Here is an 18,486-nt window from a genome sequence, read left to right as displayed (position 1 = left end):
GTCTTGCTCTGTCACCAGGCTGGCGCGATCTCGGCAACCTCTGCCTCCCAGGTTCAAGCAATTCCACTGCCTTAGCATCCCGAGTAGCTGGGACTACAGGCATGCACCACCACGCCTGGCTAATTTTTTGTATTTTATCATGTTGGCCAGGATGGTCTCGATCTCCTGACCTCGTGATCTGCCTGCCTCGGCCTCCCAAAGTGCTAGGATTACAGGTGTGAGCCACCGCACCTGGCCTTTTTCTTCTTCTTTTTTTTCTTTTTTTTTTTTTTTTTTTGAGACAGGGTCTCACTCTGCCACCCAGGCTGGAGTGCAGTGGTGCAGTCTCAGCTCACTGCAGCCTCAACCTCCTGGACTCAAGCGATCCTCCCACCTCAGCCTCTCAAGGAGTTGGGAACACAGGCACCTGCCACCACACCTGGCTAATTTTTGTAGAGATGGGGTTTCATCATGTTGTTCAGGCTGGTCTCTATCTCCTGAGCTCACATGATGCACTCATCTTGGCCTCTCGAAGTGCTAGAATTACAGGCATGGCCACCAAGCCCAGCCAGCTTCTTCACTTGTATTAAGATAATTTCACCCTGGGCGACCTGATAAGACCCCAACCCTACATTAAAAATACAAAATGGTGGCTAGCGTGGAGGCACACGCCTGTGGTCCCAGCTATTTAGGAGGCTGAGGTGGGAGGATCACACCACCGCACTCTAGCCTGGGTGATGGAGTGAGATCTTGTCTCAAAAAAATAAAAATAAAAAAAGATAATCTACTACTGGTAATTTCAAAAGCTGTTTATAACTTTTCCTTAGGGCATTTCAGCCAAGAAAAAGAAAAACAAAAAGGGGGTGCTTTCAAATTACAACAGCTCCATGGCAACCAACAACCTAGCCTTGTACACTTAGGAGTCATTCCTTTCAGAAACGTGTATGGAGGTTTGCCTGGCTGACAATTGCTTAGGGTGACGGAACAGTTAATCAAAAGATTGATAGTCTAAAAAGGAAAAAACTAGATCAACGTTTGTGAAAGTTAGGTTCTCAGATCAAACAGGTCAAACTCTTGAGCACACAGCAATCACATAAGGTATCTCTGTCCAGCATAAAAATTTTGCTTTGTCTGTCATGTACAATCCAGAAAACGCTGAGGAAAAAAACAACTGTAAATATCTTTTTGAAAAGTGCTTCTCCACCTGTGCTGACTAATCAAGCAAACCAGGTTGGCAAATTAAAAGATGAATTGGTTGCTGAAATTCAAGGCCACTGGAAATTCTGTTTTTCTCATACGATTCAGCCAGTCCTAACTGAAATGTGAACATTTGAATATTTAACCTCTAAACTCATTTGATACAGAAAAAAAAGGATTTTAAAAAGATATTTTTAAAGCAAACTGCTGTAGACGCTGCTTTACCCAAACTTTTGATCTTCAGCCTTCATAAGATTACCTACCGGGTCAAATAATGCTCAGCCACACGAACAGGTCTCATTTTGTCAGAAATTGGATGCAACAGTCCTTTTATAAACTGGCAAGTGTATATTACTATATTGTACTGTCTCATGACAAAAATTTCAAAATGAAAGCCAGGGAATCTGTTTCTATGTAATCATGTTGTCCGTATGTTTTCACATTCTGTGTAATATTTTCTACCAAAATATATGAAAAATATCCAATTAATTAAAGGGAAAAATTCAGGGCATTAATTACTTTATCAAAAATATAGTAATTAGGTGGGCATGGTGACTCATGCCTGTAATCTCAGCACTTTAGAAGGCTGAGACAGGTGATGACTTAAGCCCAGGAGTTCTAAAACTAGCCTGGGCAAGCCGGGTGCGGTGCTTCACGCCTGTAATCCCAGCACTTTGGGAGGCCGAGGCGGGCGGATCACGAGGTCAGGAGTTTGAGACCAGCCTGCCCAACATGATGAAACCCCATCTCTACTAAAAATACAAAAATTAGTCTCTACTAAAAATACAAAAGGTACAAAAGTTAGAAAAAAAAAAAAAACTAGCCTGGGCAACATAAGGAGACCCCCATCTCTACAAAAAAAAAAAAAAATAGCCAGTGTGGTAGTGCGCACCTGCAGGCCCAGCTACTCAGCGAGCTCAGGTAAGAGAAGAGGATTGCTTGAGCCCAGGAGGTTGAGACTGTAGTGAGCCATGATGGCACCACTGCACTCCAGCCTGGGCAACAGAGTGAGGCTCTGTCTCAAAAAAAATCTGTAGCTGGGACTACAGGTGCGCACCACCATGCCTGGCTATTTTGTTTGTTTGTTTGTTTGTTTTTTTAGTAGAGACGGGGTTTCACCGTGTTAGCCGGGATGGTCTCGATCTCCTGACCTTGTGATCGGCCCGTCTTGGCCTCCCAGAAAAAGTTGTTTCTAAAGGAAAAACACTAAAATATGCCTGTTATTAGGTTGCGGCCCTTTGCATTGTTTCTTATCTACCTGAAGACGGGACTAGACCCCAAATCCTCCTAATTTCCTCTAATATTTGGCTAAAACTCTCCAACTAAGAAAAAAAACTGTTATGTTGCTAAAGGCCTTGAAGCTGAAGCTAGAAAACTTAGTATAAATATCAAGGGACAAGTCTCATGCTTGATGTATGGGTCACACAGGAAGTTCTCCAAACCACCTGATGCCATAACCAGAGACATTCAAACTGCAAACCAGAACAAGAAGTTGAGAGCTTCGGCTGGGCACGGTGGCTTCACGCCTGTAATCCCAGCACTTTGGGAGGCCAAGGTGGGCGGATCACTTGGGGTCAGGAGTTCAAGACCAGTCTGGCCAACATGGTGAAACCCCATCTCTACCAAAAATATTTTTTAAAAATTAGCCGGGTGTGGTGGCACGCACCTGTAATCCCAGCTACTCGGGAGGCTGAGGCAGGAGAATTGCTTGAACCTGGGAGGCGGAGGCTGCAGTAAGCCAAGATCATGCTGCTGCACTCCAGCCTGGGCGACAGAGTGAGACTCCATCTCAAAACAAAAAGAAGTTGAGAGCTTCACCCATCAAAATGAAAATCTTGTCACTCTTAATTTTTCCTTTCTTATGTCTGTCTTTTCGTTGACAGGATAATGGTGTAATTGAAATTGCACAATCAATAGCTTCTGTCAGTAACCTCACAGAACCTGACCTAAGAGATCCTTCAGTATCTGTTGGTTAAATCAGGAAATATCTGTTCTATTGCTAATAGCACATGCTGAACCTGGATAAATTCCCCTGGGGAACTTGAGGCCCCCATATACACGAAATTACAAAACATAGGTTATAACAGGTCACATAGGTTATAATGGGTCTCACCTAATTCCCCATGGTCATTTGATTTATTCACTTGATTGCCTTTAAGCCTAGGTTCATAGCTCAAAACCATTATGAAAACTGGGGGTATCATATTACTACTAATATTAATTTGTATTTTCCTTTTGACAATTTGTACTTGTTACTTGTGAAACTTCTGCGGAAGTACAGCTGTTAACAGAATATGCTGGCACGGGGCTTCCAGATGATGGCCAAAAGACCACGGAACAGAAAAAATTGAACTTGATGGACTTCAGGTACACTTAGTCTGAGTGCAACTCTCTCCAAATTTCCATTGTTGCTCAGATGTGCCTAAAGGGGTTTTGACACTGACTCTTAGTTGTCAATCACTCCCTCTTATCTGGTCCATCCCAGCACTAAGGGACAATCCAAACCTACTGCTTTTGAAGAAAGATCCCGATCAAAAAGGGGAAATGTGAAAGTTGCCAGAAGCAAAATGGAGTCACTTGTATTAAAAACAAAACAGGTGCGGTGGCTCGCGCCTGTAATCCCAGCACTTTGGGAGGCTGAGGTGGGTGGATCACTTGAGGTCAGGAGTTTGAGACCATCCTGGCCAACATGGTAAAACCCTGTCTCTAGTAAAAGTACAAAAATTAGCCAGGCATGGTGACACAGGCCTGTAGTCCCAGCTACTCAGGAGGTTGAGGTGGGAGAATTGCTGGAACCTGGGAGACGGAGGTTGCAGTGAGCCAAGATCGCACCACTGCACTCCAGCCTGGGTGACAAAGTGAGAGTCTGTCTCATAAAAAAAAAAAAAAAAAAAAAAAACCCTGCCAGGTGTGGTGGCACATGCCTGTAGTCCTAGCTACTTAGGAGGCTGCAGCAGGAGAATTGCTTGAGCCCGGGAGTTCTGGGCTGTAGTATGCCATGCCGATCAGGTGTCCACAAAAAGCTCAGCATCAGTATCCTGGGAATGGAGGACCACTAGGTTGTCTAGGGAGGAATGAACCAGCCCAGGCTGGAAAAGGAGCAGGTTAAAACTTCCATGCTAGGCCAGGTGCGGTGGCTCACCCCCGTAATCTAGCACTTTGGGAGGCTGTCGTGGGAGGATCCCTTGAGCCTAGGAGTTCGAGGTAAGCCTGAGCAACATAGGGAGACCCTGTCTCTACGAAAAATTTTTAAAAATTAGCCAGGCATGGTAGTACACACCTGTATTCCTAGCTACTGGGGAGGCTGAGGCAGGAGGATCACTTGAGTCCAGGATTTCCGGGCTGTGGTATGCTATTCTGATCGGGTGTCTTCACTAAACTCAGCATCAATATGGTAACCTCCTGGGAGCAGGAGACCACCAGGTTTCCTAAGGAAGGGTGAACCGGCCCAGCTCAGAAACAGAGCAAGTAAAAACTCCCACGCTGATCAGTAGTGGGACCGCTCCACGAAAAGCCACTGCACTTCCAGCCAGGGTCACATAGCAAGACCCCACCTTAAAAAAAAAAAAAAAAAACTGAAAACCACAGCTGGGGAAGGCCATGAAGGGAAGGTTCTCATGTGTGATGCCTGAAAGCAAAACCCATCATGAGACTCTGCAAAACACTTCTGTGAAGACATCTACCCAGCAACTGCCTGTCCAAACTTGGACTGATGCCACCTTTGTTATTAATCCTTGTAGCCAAGGATAATTACCTGAAAATAATTATGTAATTCTCATTTTTTCTTTAAAAACTTTTCTCGGCCGGGCACAGTGGCTCACACCTGTAATCCCAGCACTTTGGGAGGCTGAGGAGGGCGGATCACCTGAGGTCGGGAGTTCAAGACCAGTCTGACCAACATAGTGAAACCCCGTCTCTACTAAAAATACAAAATCAGCCAGGCATGGTGGCGGATGCCTGTAATCCCAGCTACTCGGGAGGCTGAGGCAGGAGAATCGCTTGAACCCAGGAGGCGGAGGTTGCAGTGAGCTGAGATCACGCCATTGCACTCCAGCCTGGGCAACAAGAGCCAAACTCCATCTCAAAAACAAACAAACAAACAACAAACAAAAAAACCCCTTTGTGAGCCTGCTGCAATGGCTCATGTTTGTAATCCCAGCCCTTTGGAAGGCCGAGATAGGAGAATTGCTTAAGCCCAGGAGTTCAGGACCAGCGTAAGGCAACATGGTTAAACCCCATCTCTACAAAAAATACAAAAAGATTAGCCAGGCATGGTGGCACATGCCTGTAGTCCCAGCTACTCGAGGGGGCTGAAATGGAAGGGTCACCTGAGTCCAGGAGGTGAAGGCTGCAGTTAGCCAGTATCACACCACTGCACTCCACCCTGGGCAACAGAGTGAGACCCTGCCTTAAAACAAACAAACAAACAAAAACAACAACAAAACCCTTTTTCTCCCTTCACCTCCCTGAATATACACAGTTTACTATGGCACACACATTCCCATTGCAGTACCCATTCCAAATAAATACGATTTTCTTTTAGTCTCCCTCTCTGTGACTTGGGATGGCATTCCCAATACTTCAGTACAAGTCCCTGGGGACTAACACTCATTGGTCCAGATTGGATTATGGCATTATGTTTTCATCACTCTGAGTGGCTGGCTGGTTACACCTGGTTATGTGCCCACTCCAGGGCCCAGCGTTGGGGATCATCCAAATGCAAACCATGTGTACTGAGAGTGGAGGAGGGATGGTTCCCCCAAAGAAAACTAAGGTGCTGCAACCTGATGCTGGGCAGGCAAAAGTGACAGGCGTCATTACACTTCCCTGTGGATACTCAATGTACCTCATACTTACACTAGCATATGCCTTCCATGCCTTTTTAATTTTTTTTTAAATCTGTTTATGTAGAAATAGGGTCTTCCCATGATGCCCGGGCTGGTCTCAAACTCCTGGGCTCAAGCAATCTTTCCTCCTCAGCCTCCCAAAATGCTGGGATTACAGGTATGAGCCACCTCACCTGGCCTCCTTATTTATCACATACTCTTTCTGGGCCAGGCATGGTGGCTCATGCCTGTAATCCCAGCACTTTGGGAGGCCGAGGTGGGTGGATCACCTGAGGTCAGGAGTTTGAGACCAGCCTGGCCAACATGGTGAAACCCCATCTCTACTAAAAATACAAAAATTAGCTGGGTGTGGTGGTACATACCTGTAATCCCAGCTACTTGGGAGGCTGAGGTAGGAGAATCACTTGAACCCGGGAGGCAGAGGTTGCAGTGAGCCAAGATCGTGCCACTGCACTCCAGCCCAGGCGATAGAGTGAGACTCTGTCTCAAAAAAAAAAAAAAAAAAAATACTGTTTCTGGAGGTCCCTGCCTCAAGAGCAGAGGTAGGCACACCTCTCAGGGTCACCACTGTGACCTTATTACACAGTACCTAGCAGGCCTCCCATCTGAAATGTGTTGATGTTGTTTCAGCTGTTGCTATCATTTGTTCCATCTGTTTTTTCGGTCCAGATGACTTCTCTTTGGGCACTAGATCCTCACCTCTTCCTCCTTCTCTTCTAAGGTAAATTATTATTATTATTATTATTATTATTATTACTATTTTGAGACAAGGTCTCACTTGGTTGCCCAGGCTGGAGTGCAGTGGTGCGATCTCAGCTCACTGCAGCCTCCATCTCCCCGGGTTCAAGCGACCCTCCCACATCAGCCTCCCGAGTAGCTGGGATTACAGGCGCATGCCACCACACCAGGCTAATTTTTGTATTTTTTGTAGAGACAGGGTTTTGCCATGTTGCCCAGGCTGGTCTTGAACTCCTGAGCTCAAGTGATCCACCCACCTCGGTCTCCCAAAGTGCTGAGATAACAGGCGTGAGCCACCCGCACCATGGGGTAAATTACTAATTCCCTAAACCAACTAGGAACATTCTCTTGCCTTTAATTTAGCTATTCCCTTTTCCTGCAGACAAAGCCACCAAATTCTTCATGTCAGATATCCCACCTGCCCACTTGGGCTTTTCAGGGAAGGCTGAAGTGATTGACTGCATTTGCTCTCCTTGACACCTAGCAAAAACAAGAATTGGTGGCTGCCAAGTGGCTAGTTCCAGGTGAGTTTCACTGACAGTGTCAGGCAGGCCCAAGAGCACAGGCAAGTGGGATACAAAAATTCACTTTTCCTTCAAGAAGGACACAACTTTTTGGTTTTCCTTCTTTGGCTTTTCCAGCTGACTCCTTTCTCCCTCTGGCCAATTTTACCCCATCCTCAGACAATCCCTACCCTTACTGCCATTTTCCAAATTGCAATCTTCAGCCCCAGCATGTGCCTAGTCCAGCCCTCTCACCTGTCCTAGTCTAAATACTGTCTACTTCCATCAGGACCCTTCAACCCCATTTGAAAGGGACAGAACAACCTTTCCAGAACACCAAGTACAAACACACAAATCGCTTCTGCCTTACTGATCCCTGGAGGCTAAAGAATGGCTGAGAACTATGGCTGCAAATGTTTTTGATCATCCACACATCAAACCCTTATAACAACCCTCAGCATATGTCTATTTGCTCATATTATGCGCACATACTAACTTTAACTCTGTAAAACACACACAGAAATCAACATTTTTTTTTTTTGAGATGGAGTCTCGCTCTGTCGCCCAGGCTGGAGAAGAGTGGCGCAATCTCGGCTCACTGCAACCTCCCCCCACCCGGGGTTCAAGAGATTGTCCTGCCTCAGCCTCCCAAGTAGCTGGGACTACAGGCACCCACCACCACGCCCGGCTAATTTGTTTGTATTTTTAGTAGAGACGCGGTCTCACCGTGTTAGCCAGGATGGTCTCAATCTCCTGACCTCGCGATCTGCCCGCCTCGGCCTCCCAAAGTGCTGGGATTACAGGCGTGAGCCACCGCACCCGGCCAAAAATAAACTTTTTAAGCTGGGCATGGTGGCATGCTCCTGTAGTCCCAGCTACTTGGGATACTGAGGCGGGAAGATCGCTTGAGCCCAGGGGTTCGAGGCTGCAGTGATTATGATGGCACTACTGCATTCCAGCCTGGGTAACAGAGTGAGACCCTGTCTCTAAATAAATAAATAAAGTTTTAAAATAAATTTAAATGTCAATAAATTTATTAAAAGTATATTATTTGGCTGGGTGTGGTGGCTCACACCTGTAATCCCAGCACTTAGGGAGGCTGAGGCAGGTGGATCGTTTGAGGTCAGGAATTTGAGACCAGCCTGGCCAACATGGCAAACCCCGTCTCTACTAAAAAATATAAAAATCAGCCCGGTGGTAGTGGCGCACGCCTGTAATCCCAGCTACTCAGGAGGCTGAGGCAGGAGAATCGCTTGAATCCGGGAGGCAGAGGTTGCAGTGAGCCGAGCTTGTGCCACTGCACTCCAGCCTAGGCGACAGAGCGAGACCCTGTCTCAAAAATAAATAAATAAATAAATAATAAAAACAAATGTATATTATTCATTTGAAACATTAGAGACACGGGTGGTTTTGTTCTGTTTTGTTTTCACATCTGCAACCATGTGTCTTGTGCACCTACCCGGGGCAAATACCTCCGACTCCATCACAGTCTTGACAAGAGGTTGAAGCGTGCAGATTGATTCCAGTGGCACCAATAAGCTTTGGGAACACATGATCCCCCTCCACTCTGCACTTCTGTACTGTCTTCCGACCTTCTTTCTACACATTCCCATCATATTTTTCCCCAACTTTCTGCCTTCTTTCTCTTCGTTTACCACGAAGCCTCTGCACCTTGCTAGTGGCGCCAAAGTCTGGAAAAGCAGACGAGTCCACTTAATGTTCCACGGTATAGAAATTGGCCTACGCTGGGCGCAGTGGCTCACGCCTGTAATCACAGAACTTTGCGAGGCCGAGGCGGGCGGCAGACGAGGTCAGGAGTTCGAGACCAACCTGGCCAACATGGTGAAACCCCGTCTCTACTAAAAATACAAAAATTAGCCAGGCGCGGGGGCGGGCGCCTGTAATCTTAGCTACGCGGGAGGCTTAGAGAGGAGAATGGATTGAACCTGGGAGGCGGAGGTTGCAGTGAGCCGAGATCGTGCCACTGCACTCCAGGCTGGGTGACAGAGCAAGACTCAGTCTCAGAAAATAAATACATAAAATAGAAATAGGCGCTCGGTCAATACTTGAACGAAAGGAGGAACTCCGCACAGAGCCTGGCGTCCAGGTCGGTCAAACTCAGCCCTGGGGCCCCAGGGCTGGGCACCCTGAGCGGCAACGTGGCCAAAACCCTAACCCCGGGCTCCCAGCCCTAGCAGCAGCCCAAGGGCGTCCCAGCCCTGCTAACGTCTAACCCTCTGTCCCACTGCCTTTAGAGGTCGCAGCGTCATCGGGAATGCCTGGGGCTCCCTCCCAGGGCGGGTCGCCCCAGCGATCACAGCAGGTTCAGATGCGCTGCCAAGCGATTGGTCCAGGCAGCGCCGAGCGCCGACCAGCTCACCCGCACCGCGCCCGCGCCGCCGCGTCACTCCCAGAGACGTCACAACCGGTCGGAACCCAGTGAGCAGCCGGAGTTGAGCGGGACGCTGAAAGAGGGGCGGGGCCCTGACGCGCGGGGCGGGGAAGGGCGGGGCTTCGGTGGGGCGGGGCCCTGACAGGCCGAGCTCGCGGGCGTCTGCCGGCCAGGCAGACGCTGCAGCTGAGCTGCGCGGTGGCTGTGGCAGGTGAGAGCCTCCGGAAGGGAGGCGGCCTCTGGCCCCGACCCCGCTCCTCGATCGCCCACTCGGGCGCCCGGCCGGGCCTGGCAGGGAAGGGCCGCCGCCGCCACCGCGCGTTTGCGAGGCCTGGCGGGGCCGCGGGGCCCAGGAATGGCGTAAGGAGCCCCCCCAGACCCTGCGACGGCCCGAGCGGGTCGCCGGCTGTGGGACGGCGGCGTGCCCTTCCTTTCCTCCCTCCCAGGTTCGCGCCCGAGCTCTGCTAGCGACCCGTCCGACAACTTCCGGACTCTCAGGTAGGGAGGAGCCCCTGTTAGCACTGCCAGTTACCCCGAACACCTGGCCGTTTTGGAAGGGCCGGGACTCCCTCCCCTGCCTTGTGGGTGCATCTGCTCAAACTCTGTCGGGCCCTCAAGCAGAAATGGTGTGGGATCTGGGCCAAACCCCTCTTGGAGTGACTCAGAGCCGCCAGCCCTACTGGAGGGATGGGGCATGGGGTGGATGGCCCCTAACCTCTCCCTTCTGAACTGGTTCGTATCACCCTGGTGGCTTCAGTCCTGGTGCCTTCATCTTAGCTCCTCTACTTTGCTTCTCTCACCCCACTGGTTTTCCTGCCTCCCTCTTCAGAGGTAAGACACATGGCTGGACCAAGGCCTCCAGGGTAAGTGACCCGAACTTCAAGCCAGCAGAGGCCATGTCATCCTAAGCTAGGGATAGGGGAGGCTCGCCGGGATGAACCTTTGGCTTAACCTAACCTCTGCTCCCTACTTCTGCCTCACCTCAGTCTCAGATGATGGGAGGCCAGGGCCAAAGATGGATAGGATCTACAGAGGCAGTCCTCTTCTAGGACTGGGACACAACAGTGCATGAGGCAACTGACAGGGGTGACGTAAAGCTGTTGTGTCTCCATCCTGGTTGCCCCAGTTCTAGCAGGTGATGTGACACTACGGTGGTCGCTGCCCAAATTGAGAAGTGGAAGGGGGTGTTGCTGGCCGCTAGAAACACTCATAATTCCACTGGGAGTTTGAGGCTCTGATAGGGGCGCATGTGGGCATGCGGAGGGGCCCTGCACTCTGAGCACAGCCTCTCAGATGTAACGCAGTGGCTCTGGGAGCTCAAAGTCTCGGACCAGTGGGAGCTCTGACAAAAGGAGGAGAAACCCCCCCAGTAGACATGTGGCTCTGTCTGATCCACTCCTGCTGCCCCTTCTGGCAACTTCCCTGTGGAGGGAGGACCTGTTTCGCAGCAGGACCCTCATTGAGTCACTGTAGGGGCAGGTAGAGTGCGCCAGGGAGCCACAGCTGAATGGCACTCAAGGGCCAGCACTAGGCATTGCCTCTCCATTCCTGAGTGTGGGGCAAGGGTCCCTGCTGAGTTTTACTCTTAGCAGTGGGCTTCCAGATCCCCATGCTCCTGGGTTCTTGACTGCGCGCCCTCACCAGCTGCCTCTCTGTGTCCCTTACCTCCTCAGGGAGAGCCCTGCCATCAAGGAAGACAGCGCAGGACTGGGACCCACCCATGAACCCTTCTCAGGACAACCCAACAGCACCAGTGGGGATGTTCTCCTAAGCCGCAGAGGGCCTGGGCACGCCATCCGTCCTCCAGGAAGAGCCATGGTGTTAATGCAGGGCAAGGGCAGCTCTCAGCAGTGGCCTGGTCTGGGAGGCGAGGGTGGTGGCACAGGTCCGTTAGGCATGCTCAGAGCTGCCCTGCTGCTCATCAGCCTGCCGTGGGGGGCCCGAGGGACAGCCAGCACCAGCCTCAGCACTGCTGGGGGTCACACTGTGCCACCGACTGGGGGCCGCTACTTGAGCATTGGAGATGGCTCTGTGATGGAGTTTGAGTTTCCTGAGGAGAGTGAAGGCATCATTGTGATCTCCAGCCAGTACCCAGGCCAGGCCAACAGGACGGTGCCCGGCCCCATGCTCAGGGTCACATCCCTGGACACAGAGGTGCTGACCATCAAGAACGTGAGTGCCATAACCTGGGGAGGCGGGGGTGGCTTTGTGGTGAGCATCCGCTCAGGCCTGGCTGGGCTGGCCCCACTCCACATCCAGCTCGTGGACGCCCATGAGACCCCGCCCACACTGATTGAGGAGCGGAGAGACTTCTGCATCAAGGTCTCACCTGCTGAAGACACCCCTGCCACCCTCGGCGCCGACCTGGCCCACTTCTCGGAAAACCCAATACTCTACCTGCTCTTGCCTCTTATCTTTGTCAACAAGTGTTCGTTTGGGTGCAAAGTGGAACTCGAGGTTCTGAAGGGGCTCATGCAGAGCCCCCAGCCCATGCTGCTGGGCCTCCTGGGCCAGTTTCTGGTCATGCCCTTGTACGCTTTCCTCATGGCCAAGGTCTTCATGCTGCCCAAGGCCCTGGCTCTGGGCCTTATCATCACCTGCTCGTCGCCTGGCGGCGGTGGGAGCTACCTCTTCAGCCTCCTTCTTGGAGGGGACGTCACCCTGGCCATCTCCATGACTTTCATCTCTACGGTGGCTGCCACTGGTTTCTTGCCTCTGTCTTCGGCCATCTACAGCCGCCTGCTCAGCATCCATGAAACACTCCACGTGCCCATCTCCAAGATCCTGGGGACCCTGCTGTTCATCGCCATCCCCATAGCAGTGGGCGTGCTGATCAAGTCCAAGCTCCCCAAGTTCTCCCAGCTGCTGCTGCAGGTCATCAAGCCCTTCAGCTTTGTGCTCCTCCTGGGCGGCCTCTTCCTGGCCTATCGCATGGGGGTCTTCATCCTGGCAGGCGTCCGGCTACCCATCGTACTGGTGGGTATCACGGTGCCCCTGGTTGGCCTGTTGGTGGGCTACTGCCTAGCCACGTGTCTGAAGCTGCCAGTGGCCCAGCGGCGGACGGTCAGCATTGAGGTAGGGGTGCAGAACAGCCTGCTGGCCTTGGCCATGCTGCAGCTATCCCTCCGCCGCCTTCAAGCTGACTATGCCTCCCAGGCCCCCTTCATTGTGGCGTTGAGCGGCACCTCCGAGATGCTGGCCTTGGTCATCGGTCACTTCATCTACAGCAGCCTGTTCCCAGTTCCCTGAGGGCTCTGGGTCAAGCTTTCATCAGCCCCAGCCCCCACACTCCACCAAAGTTCTCATGCACTATGCACTCAGAAAAATCCAGGCTTATTTTTTTTACTGATTTTTTATTCTCCAGCTTTCAGTGCCAAAGAGGCCAATGCTGAGTTAGGGAGGTGGGCACTGCCCAGAAAATATATTTCAATAAAAGAGAGAAGCAAGCTTGGGTCCCTTCTACTCTTTGCCCTTTGGGGCCTGGGCGTGGGGGTAGAAAGAGTGTGCTTGCTGGGTAAGTGTGGACCAGGGTGGAGGGCCAGCTTGGGTGACACGGTGACCCCTGCATAGGCTTTCTCTATCAGCCCTCCCCGGGCGTGTCCCCACTCTGGGAGAGGTGGGAGGATGAGGGCAGAGGCGTGGCCCCCCTGCCCCCTCTCAAGCCCAGTGGGGTGTTTCGCAGCCAGACCAGAAAGGAGGAGGCAGAAAAAGCCACCAGACAGGGAGCGGGGGCGGGCCGTCTGTGGGTATGCAGGGCCAGGCGCCGCCAGCAGTCCTGGCGCGTGGGGTGGTCCAGGCAGTCCGCGGGGGCGAGCGTACCTTCTGGCCCTTCCTTCTCCATGCCCCAGCTCCCAGATGACGCCAACCTGGCCCCACTGGTTCCTGCTCCCAACTCCCCCGCGCTGTTGCTTTGGGAGGGGTCCGCCGGCCTGGGCGGTCGCTGCGCGTGTGCTAGGCGGGACCCCGGGGGGACTCCTCCCGGGGCGCAGTTGGGCCGGGGGGCGGGGCCGGGGCGTGGACGGGGCAGAAGGGCGGGGCCGGGAAGTACGGGCGGCGGGCGCGCCCCTCTCGCTGCTTCCGGCGGTGGCGGGCGGTTCCAGCGCGCGCCCGGGGCGGCGGCGCGCGGCGGGGGGTGGTTGGGGTGCGCGCCGGCCCGAGTGGACGCTGTCGCGACCGCCATGCAGCTGACGGTGAAGGCGCTGCAGGGCCGCGAGTGCAGCCTGCAGGTAGGGTCCCCGGGCCGGGCCGCCGGGTCCGGCGCGCTCTCTCGCCCGCTCCTGGCAGGGGGACCGGCAGGGCCGAGGGCGGGCACGGGGCGGCCGGGCCGAGGGCTGGGAGCCGGGAGAGCTGCCCTCGGGAGCGGATGCGTGGGCTTCGCCGCCTGGGGGCCGCGGGCTCAACCCTTGCCTCCCACCCTCCGCGCGGCCAGGTGCCAGAGGACGAGCTGGTGTCCACGCTGAAGCAGCTGGTCTCCGAGAAGCTGAACGTCCCCGTGCGCCAGCAGCGGCTGCTGTTCAAGGGCAAGGCCCTGGCAGGTACCCAGGGAGAGGAGACGCCCAGGGAGCCCCGCAGGAAGCGGGACCGGGGTGCGCGGGCCGAGGCCGGCAGCCGTGTGTCGGGTCGGGGTGCCGGCGCCAAGCGCCACATGACCCCAAGGGAGGCGGCCGCATGCCTCACAGCCGGATGCCGCAGCGCTCCGCTCCCGCCGCCGAGGCGGCCTCGCGTCCCGGGCCACCCCCACGGCGGCGGAGGATGAGGAACCCATCGATCTGTCTTTGGCAGATGGGAAACGACTCTCGGATTATAGCATCGGGCCCAACTCCAAGCTCAACCTAGTGGTCAAACCCCTGGAGAAGGTGCTACTAGAAGAAGGCGAGGCCCAGAGGCTGGCCGACTCCCCACCCCCGCAGGTCTGGCAGCTGATCTCCAAAGTCTTGGCCCGCCACTTCAGTGCGGCAGATGCCAACAGGGTCCTGGAACAGCTACAGAGGGTGAGAAGGGTAACCCTGGGCATCCTCTCCAGGCCCAGTTGCTCCCAGCGCCTACCTCTGTTGCAGTGTCTGGCCCCCACTGGCAGCCCCTGAATCTTCCTGCCCTTCTCTCCCCAGGATTACGAGAGGTCCCTGGGCCGCCTGACGCTGGACGACATCGAACGGTTGGCCAGCCGCTTCCTGCACCCTGAAGTGACTGAGACAACGGAGAAAGGCTTCTCCAAATAGAATTCTCAGAGCATGGGGAGGTGCCCAACGCCAGGCTGCAGGGGCATGTCGCACTAAGTGTGTTCTCCTGTTGCAGTTGGGCTCATCATAATAATAGCTGGCATGTACCTGGCTCTGGCCAGGTGCTAGGCACTCCTCACAGCTTGACCTGGGTTTGCTTCCACACCCTCAGAAGAGGTGAGCCAGCACAGCAGAGGCACCGGCGATGAAGTGGCAGAGCCCCAGTCGGAATCCAGCGGCTTCTGAAAGTGCCTTGGTGTGAGAAGGAGGAAGGGGCCGCTTGGAGAGCTGGGCTCTCGCATGTCATGTTTAGCCCACTGAGAATATACCCTCAGGTGACTCCCTCCCGATCCTGAAAGGGAAAGCAGCTGTCACCTGACTTCTGGCGGGTCCAACATAGCCCTCAGCTTACCTCTGCAGGAGGCCAAGTGACAGCCAGCCCTGGAACCCCCCCACCCCCGCAGCTGCTGCAGCCAGTGTGCCAGTGTGCGTTCGACAAATGGAAAAGCAGGTTGGGGCCAGGGAGTCAGCAAGGCACCCCAGCTCTGTGATGTGACTTTGGGCGAGTCTCAGTGCCACTTGGTCCCCAGCCACGGACTCTATACAGTGAGGGCCACTCCCCGACCTGAGTCAGTGTCCTCTGTCTCACAGGGCCCCTCTCCCTTCTGTTCGGTAAACAAACTGAAGCCAAAAGTGAAGCCGTGGCCAAGTGTGACCCAGAGATGGGGTGTCCTGGCCCTTAGTGACACAGCTCCTCTCTGGGGCACCCTATCTGCTTGTCTCCTCCAGGAAGCGTTAGGGCTGATGGGTGACTCAGCAAGGCAGTGTCAGAGCTGGGACTGGGCGTAGGCCTTTGTCCTCGTCCCCAGCACTCGCCTCCCTGTGGAAGATGAACACATCCCAGCCACCTGTGTACAGGGGCTCACTTCGTGTGCTCCTTCTTGCCTGAGAGGAAACCTTGGGGTGCCAGGGTGGGAGCAGAAGCATGGGCTGGCTTCTGGTTCCTCCTCCTCCACCCTGCCCTGTGTGCGGGCACAAGAGGACATCTAACCACCTGCTCCTTGGAGGAGGCCCCCAGGGGTGGTAGAGGCTGGAAGGAAGCCACAGCAGGAGGACGCCACTCTGGCCCTTCACCCTTGCCAAGTGAGCTGCTCAGAGTGTGGTCGGGGCTGCGCGTGCTGGAGGCCCTCCTGCCTGGGCCTTGTGGGGCAAATATTGGATCCCCAGGCTGGAAAGATGGACAGAGGCCCAATGGGTGAAGGCTTTGAAGAGCACACAGAAGCCCCTGGCCCCCCACGAGAGCTAGAGAGCCATGTATATGACTTCAAAGCCACCTATGGCAGGGACACACTTGTGAGCATGTGTGGCCTGCAGCTCAGGTGATACATTTACCAGTGTTCTTGTTTGTGTGGTGCCAGGAAATTGATTTTGGAAAGTGAAATAACATTAACGGTGAATGTGAGACTTCTACTTTTATCCAAAAGGAGCTATATTAGCTAGGCTGTTTCTGATATCCAATCATTGGTTTAACAATAAAGGCAATTTGTTTAATCAGTTAACGGAAATTTCTTGGTTTATGAAAGTGAAAAGTCCAGTGGTATTGGCATTGGCAGCAGGTGAGCAATTTCATCCAGTGTCTTCCTGCCTGCCTCTGCGTTTGTATCTGCTACATCCCAGGCCACCACCTCCGAGGATGAAAAGATGGCTGCCTGCAGCTTCCACGGACTCCCTCCCTCACTGCCAGAGCAGCATCTTCTCTGTGTAGCACCTCTGCTGTCTCAGATGCCCCCAGCAAATAAACACTCTTCTCGTTGGTCAGAACTGGATTGTGCGTCCAATCATTTTGGCTGGGGTAGGGGGTAATTCTCCGTCAGGGCTGGCTCCCTGGCGCTAGGCATGGGGCCACTTCCCTGGACACACATGGGCTGTGCAAGGGACAGAAGGCTCTGGGAGAGGGCTGGATGAATGGATATCCTCAATGGTAGCCGCAAATGGCAGCTGTCCACTACGGGGGCCATGCATGTGTCAGATCAGGGCCACCTTGCAGGTAGTGGAGGAGAGGGCTGGAGGCATCAAGACCACACAGGGAAAGCGTTTTCTGAGGCTTGGGTTAGGGAAAGCACCAGAGAGAGGAAACACTGCCAGGATGGGAGACAGGAAGTGGGGGATCATTAGAGGACACTGGGGATTCTGCAAGAAGATGGAGCAGCCACAGGCTGCAGCCCCCCCGCAATGCTGAGATCCTTTTACGGGGGTCAGAATGTTTACTGCAGGTGCTGCACCCCTCTGAGCCAATTGTCCACCCTGAGAGTTAGCGCCGAGTCATCCACTGCCACCTGCCCGGTGAAGGGCCCTGAGACCCACCACCTGCCCCTCAGGGAGGGGCCTCGGGACGGTATCTGAGTCCTGCGGCCATGGTGTGACTACAATGACATCAGGAGATGGCAGCATGAGTGAAGGGCCCAGCTGGGATGAGATGCTTTTGGTGTTGTTTCCCAAGGGCCCACGGGAGGAAGAGCGGCCTCAGAGGACAGCAGCACTTGCCTTGAGGGGGGAGGTTCCCTGGCAATGGATTAGCTGTGCCCACACTTCGCTGGCACTTTGCAGGTGTCCCATGTGAGCCTCACCAGCTCCAATAGATCTGCCCGGGCCTGGTCCTCCCAGGAGTAGATGCAGCAGAGGTGGCCAGCCTTGAGCCTCCCAGCCCTGAAAAGCCTTCAGGAGAGATGAGAGACACACAGCAACTGCCCTGTCCTCCTCCAGCCTGCATACACCTTCGGGGCCCCACTGAATGGCTGGCAGTCCTCGTTCCTCACCCTCTTCTGCCCTCGCTCTCCTGCTGTTTCCACCTCTTGCTCCTTAGGCTCTCTTGCTGGTTCTTCACACACACCCCACCCCTCAATGTTGGCGCCCCAGGGCTCTGTCCCTGAGCCCCTTCTCTTCTCTCTGTATCACTCCTTGGGGAGCTCATCCAGCTCGCTTGCTATTTCTGTGCCTCACTGCCATGTCTATGTCTCATCCTGGGATGTCTTCCAGACAGCGCCTGACTTTGCTGCAGACACCCTGCTCATCACTGAGTGCCCCCCTGTGTCCCAAGTGCTGGCAACCCTGAGACTGGAAGACACAGTCCCTTCCCTCTTGGCATGCACATCCAGCACTGGCCAGCTCCTCAGGACACACATTTTCTCCATGGCCCAACGGGATGAACGGCAGTGCCACTCAGCCAGGCTTCTGAGGGAGCAGGAGGCCATCTTTGCCTCTCCCAACTAGCCATTCTCCACAGACAATCAGGTAAGAATATTTTTGGAAGCACCCAGGGCAGGGCAGCTGATACTGTATCCTTTCCTCCTCTGACCACACTCACCCCCAGCCCCCTCATCAGGCAGCTGGCAGGGTCAGGCTGCCCCACTGTTGAAGAGGCTTAGTTTGATCACGTGGTCCAGGTGGCTGCTGCCAGATCTCTCCCCTGTAAAGATGCAGTTTCCCTTCCTGATTCACAAGTAATTTGGGGTAATATTTGGGGGCTTTGTGAATATCCTGTCCCCAACAACCTTTCAGCTAACGCTTTTGCCATCCGGTGACAATCCTTGCCTGAATCATTTTTTTTTTTT

The 18,486-nt window shown here is 53.8% G+C and overlaps 2 protein-coding genes across 3 annotated transcripts; both read left to right on the top strand.

Annotated features, from left to right (window-relative positions):
- The first annotated feature begins 9,824 nt into the window (after positions 1-9,824).
- On the top strand, positions 9,825-13,107 carry SLC10A3 (solute carrier family 10 member 3). Of its 2 annotated transcripts, XM_003279317.3 has the most exons (4): positions 9,825-9,867; positions 10,103-10,154; positions 11,330-11,828; positions 11,916-13,102. In XM_003279317.3, exons 3-4 carry the CDS (start codon positions 11,472-11,474, stop codon positions 12,903-12,905), a joined length of 1,347 nt encoding a protein of 448 aa, XP_003279365.2. In that variant the 5' UTR covers positions 9,825-9,867; positions 10,103-10,154; positions 11,330-11,471; the 3' UTR covers positions 12,906-13,102. The 2 variants fall into 2 exon arrangements, with proteins under 2 accessions (XP_003279365.2, XP_012354130.2); XM_012498676.2 differs by having other exon boundaries at positions 11,330-13,107.
- A 626-nt stretch (positions 13,108-13,733) lies between these two features.
- On the top strand, positions 13,734-16,696 carry UBL4A (ubiquitin like 4A). The gene is made up of 4 exons (XM_030807143.1): positions 13,734-13,882; positions 14,086-14,191; positions 14,439-14,647; positions 14,765-16,696. Exons 1-4 carry the CDS (start codon positions 13,835-13,837, stop codon positions 14,873-14,875), a joined length of 474 nt encoding a protein of 157 aa, XP_030663003.1. The 5' UTR covers positions 13,734-13,834; the 3' UTR covers positions 14,876-16,696.
- The last annotated feature ends 1,790 nt before the right edge of the window (positions 16,697-18,486 follow it).

This window comes from Nomascus leucogenys, chromosome X, assembly GCF_006542625.1.
Source record: "Nomascus leucogenys isolate Asia chromosome X, Asia_NLE_v1, whole genome shotgun sequence".
In the NCBI taxonomy this organism is placed as follows: Eukaryota; Metazoa; Chordata; class Mammalia; order Primates; family Hylobatidae; genus Nomascus; species Nomascus leucogenys.
This window is presented reverse-complemented; position numbering and strand designations above follow the sequence as displayed.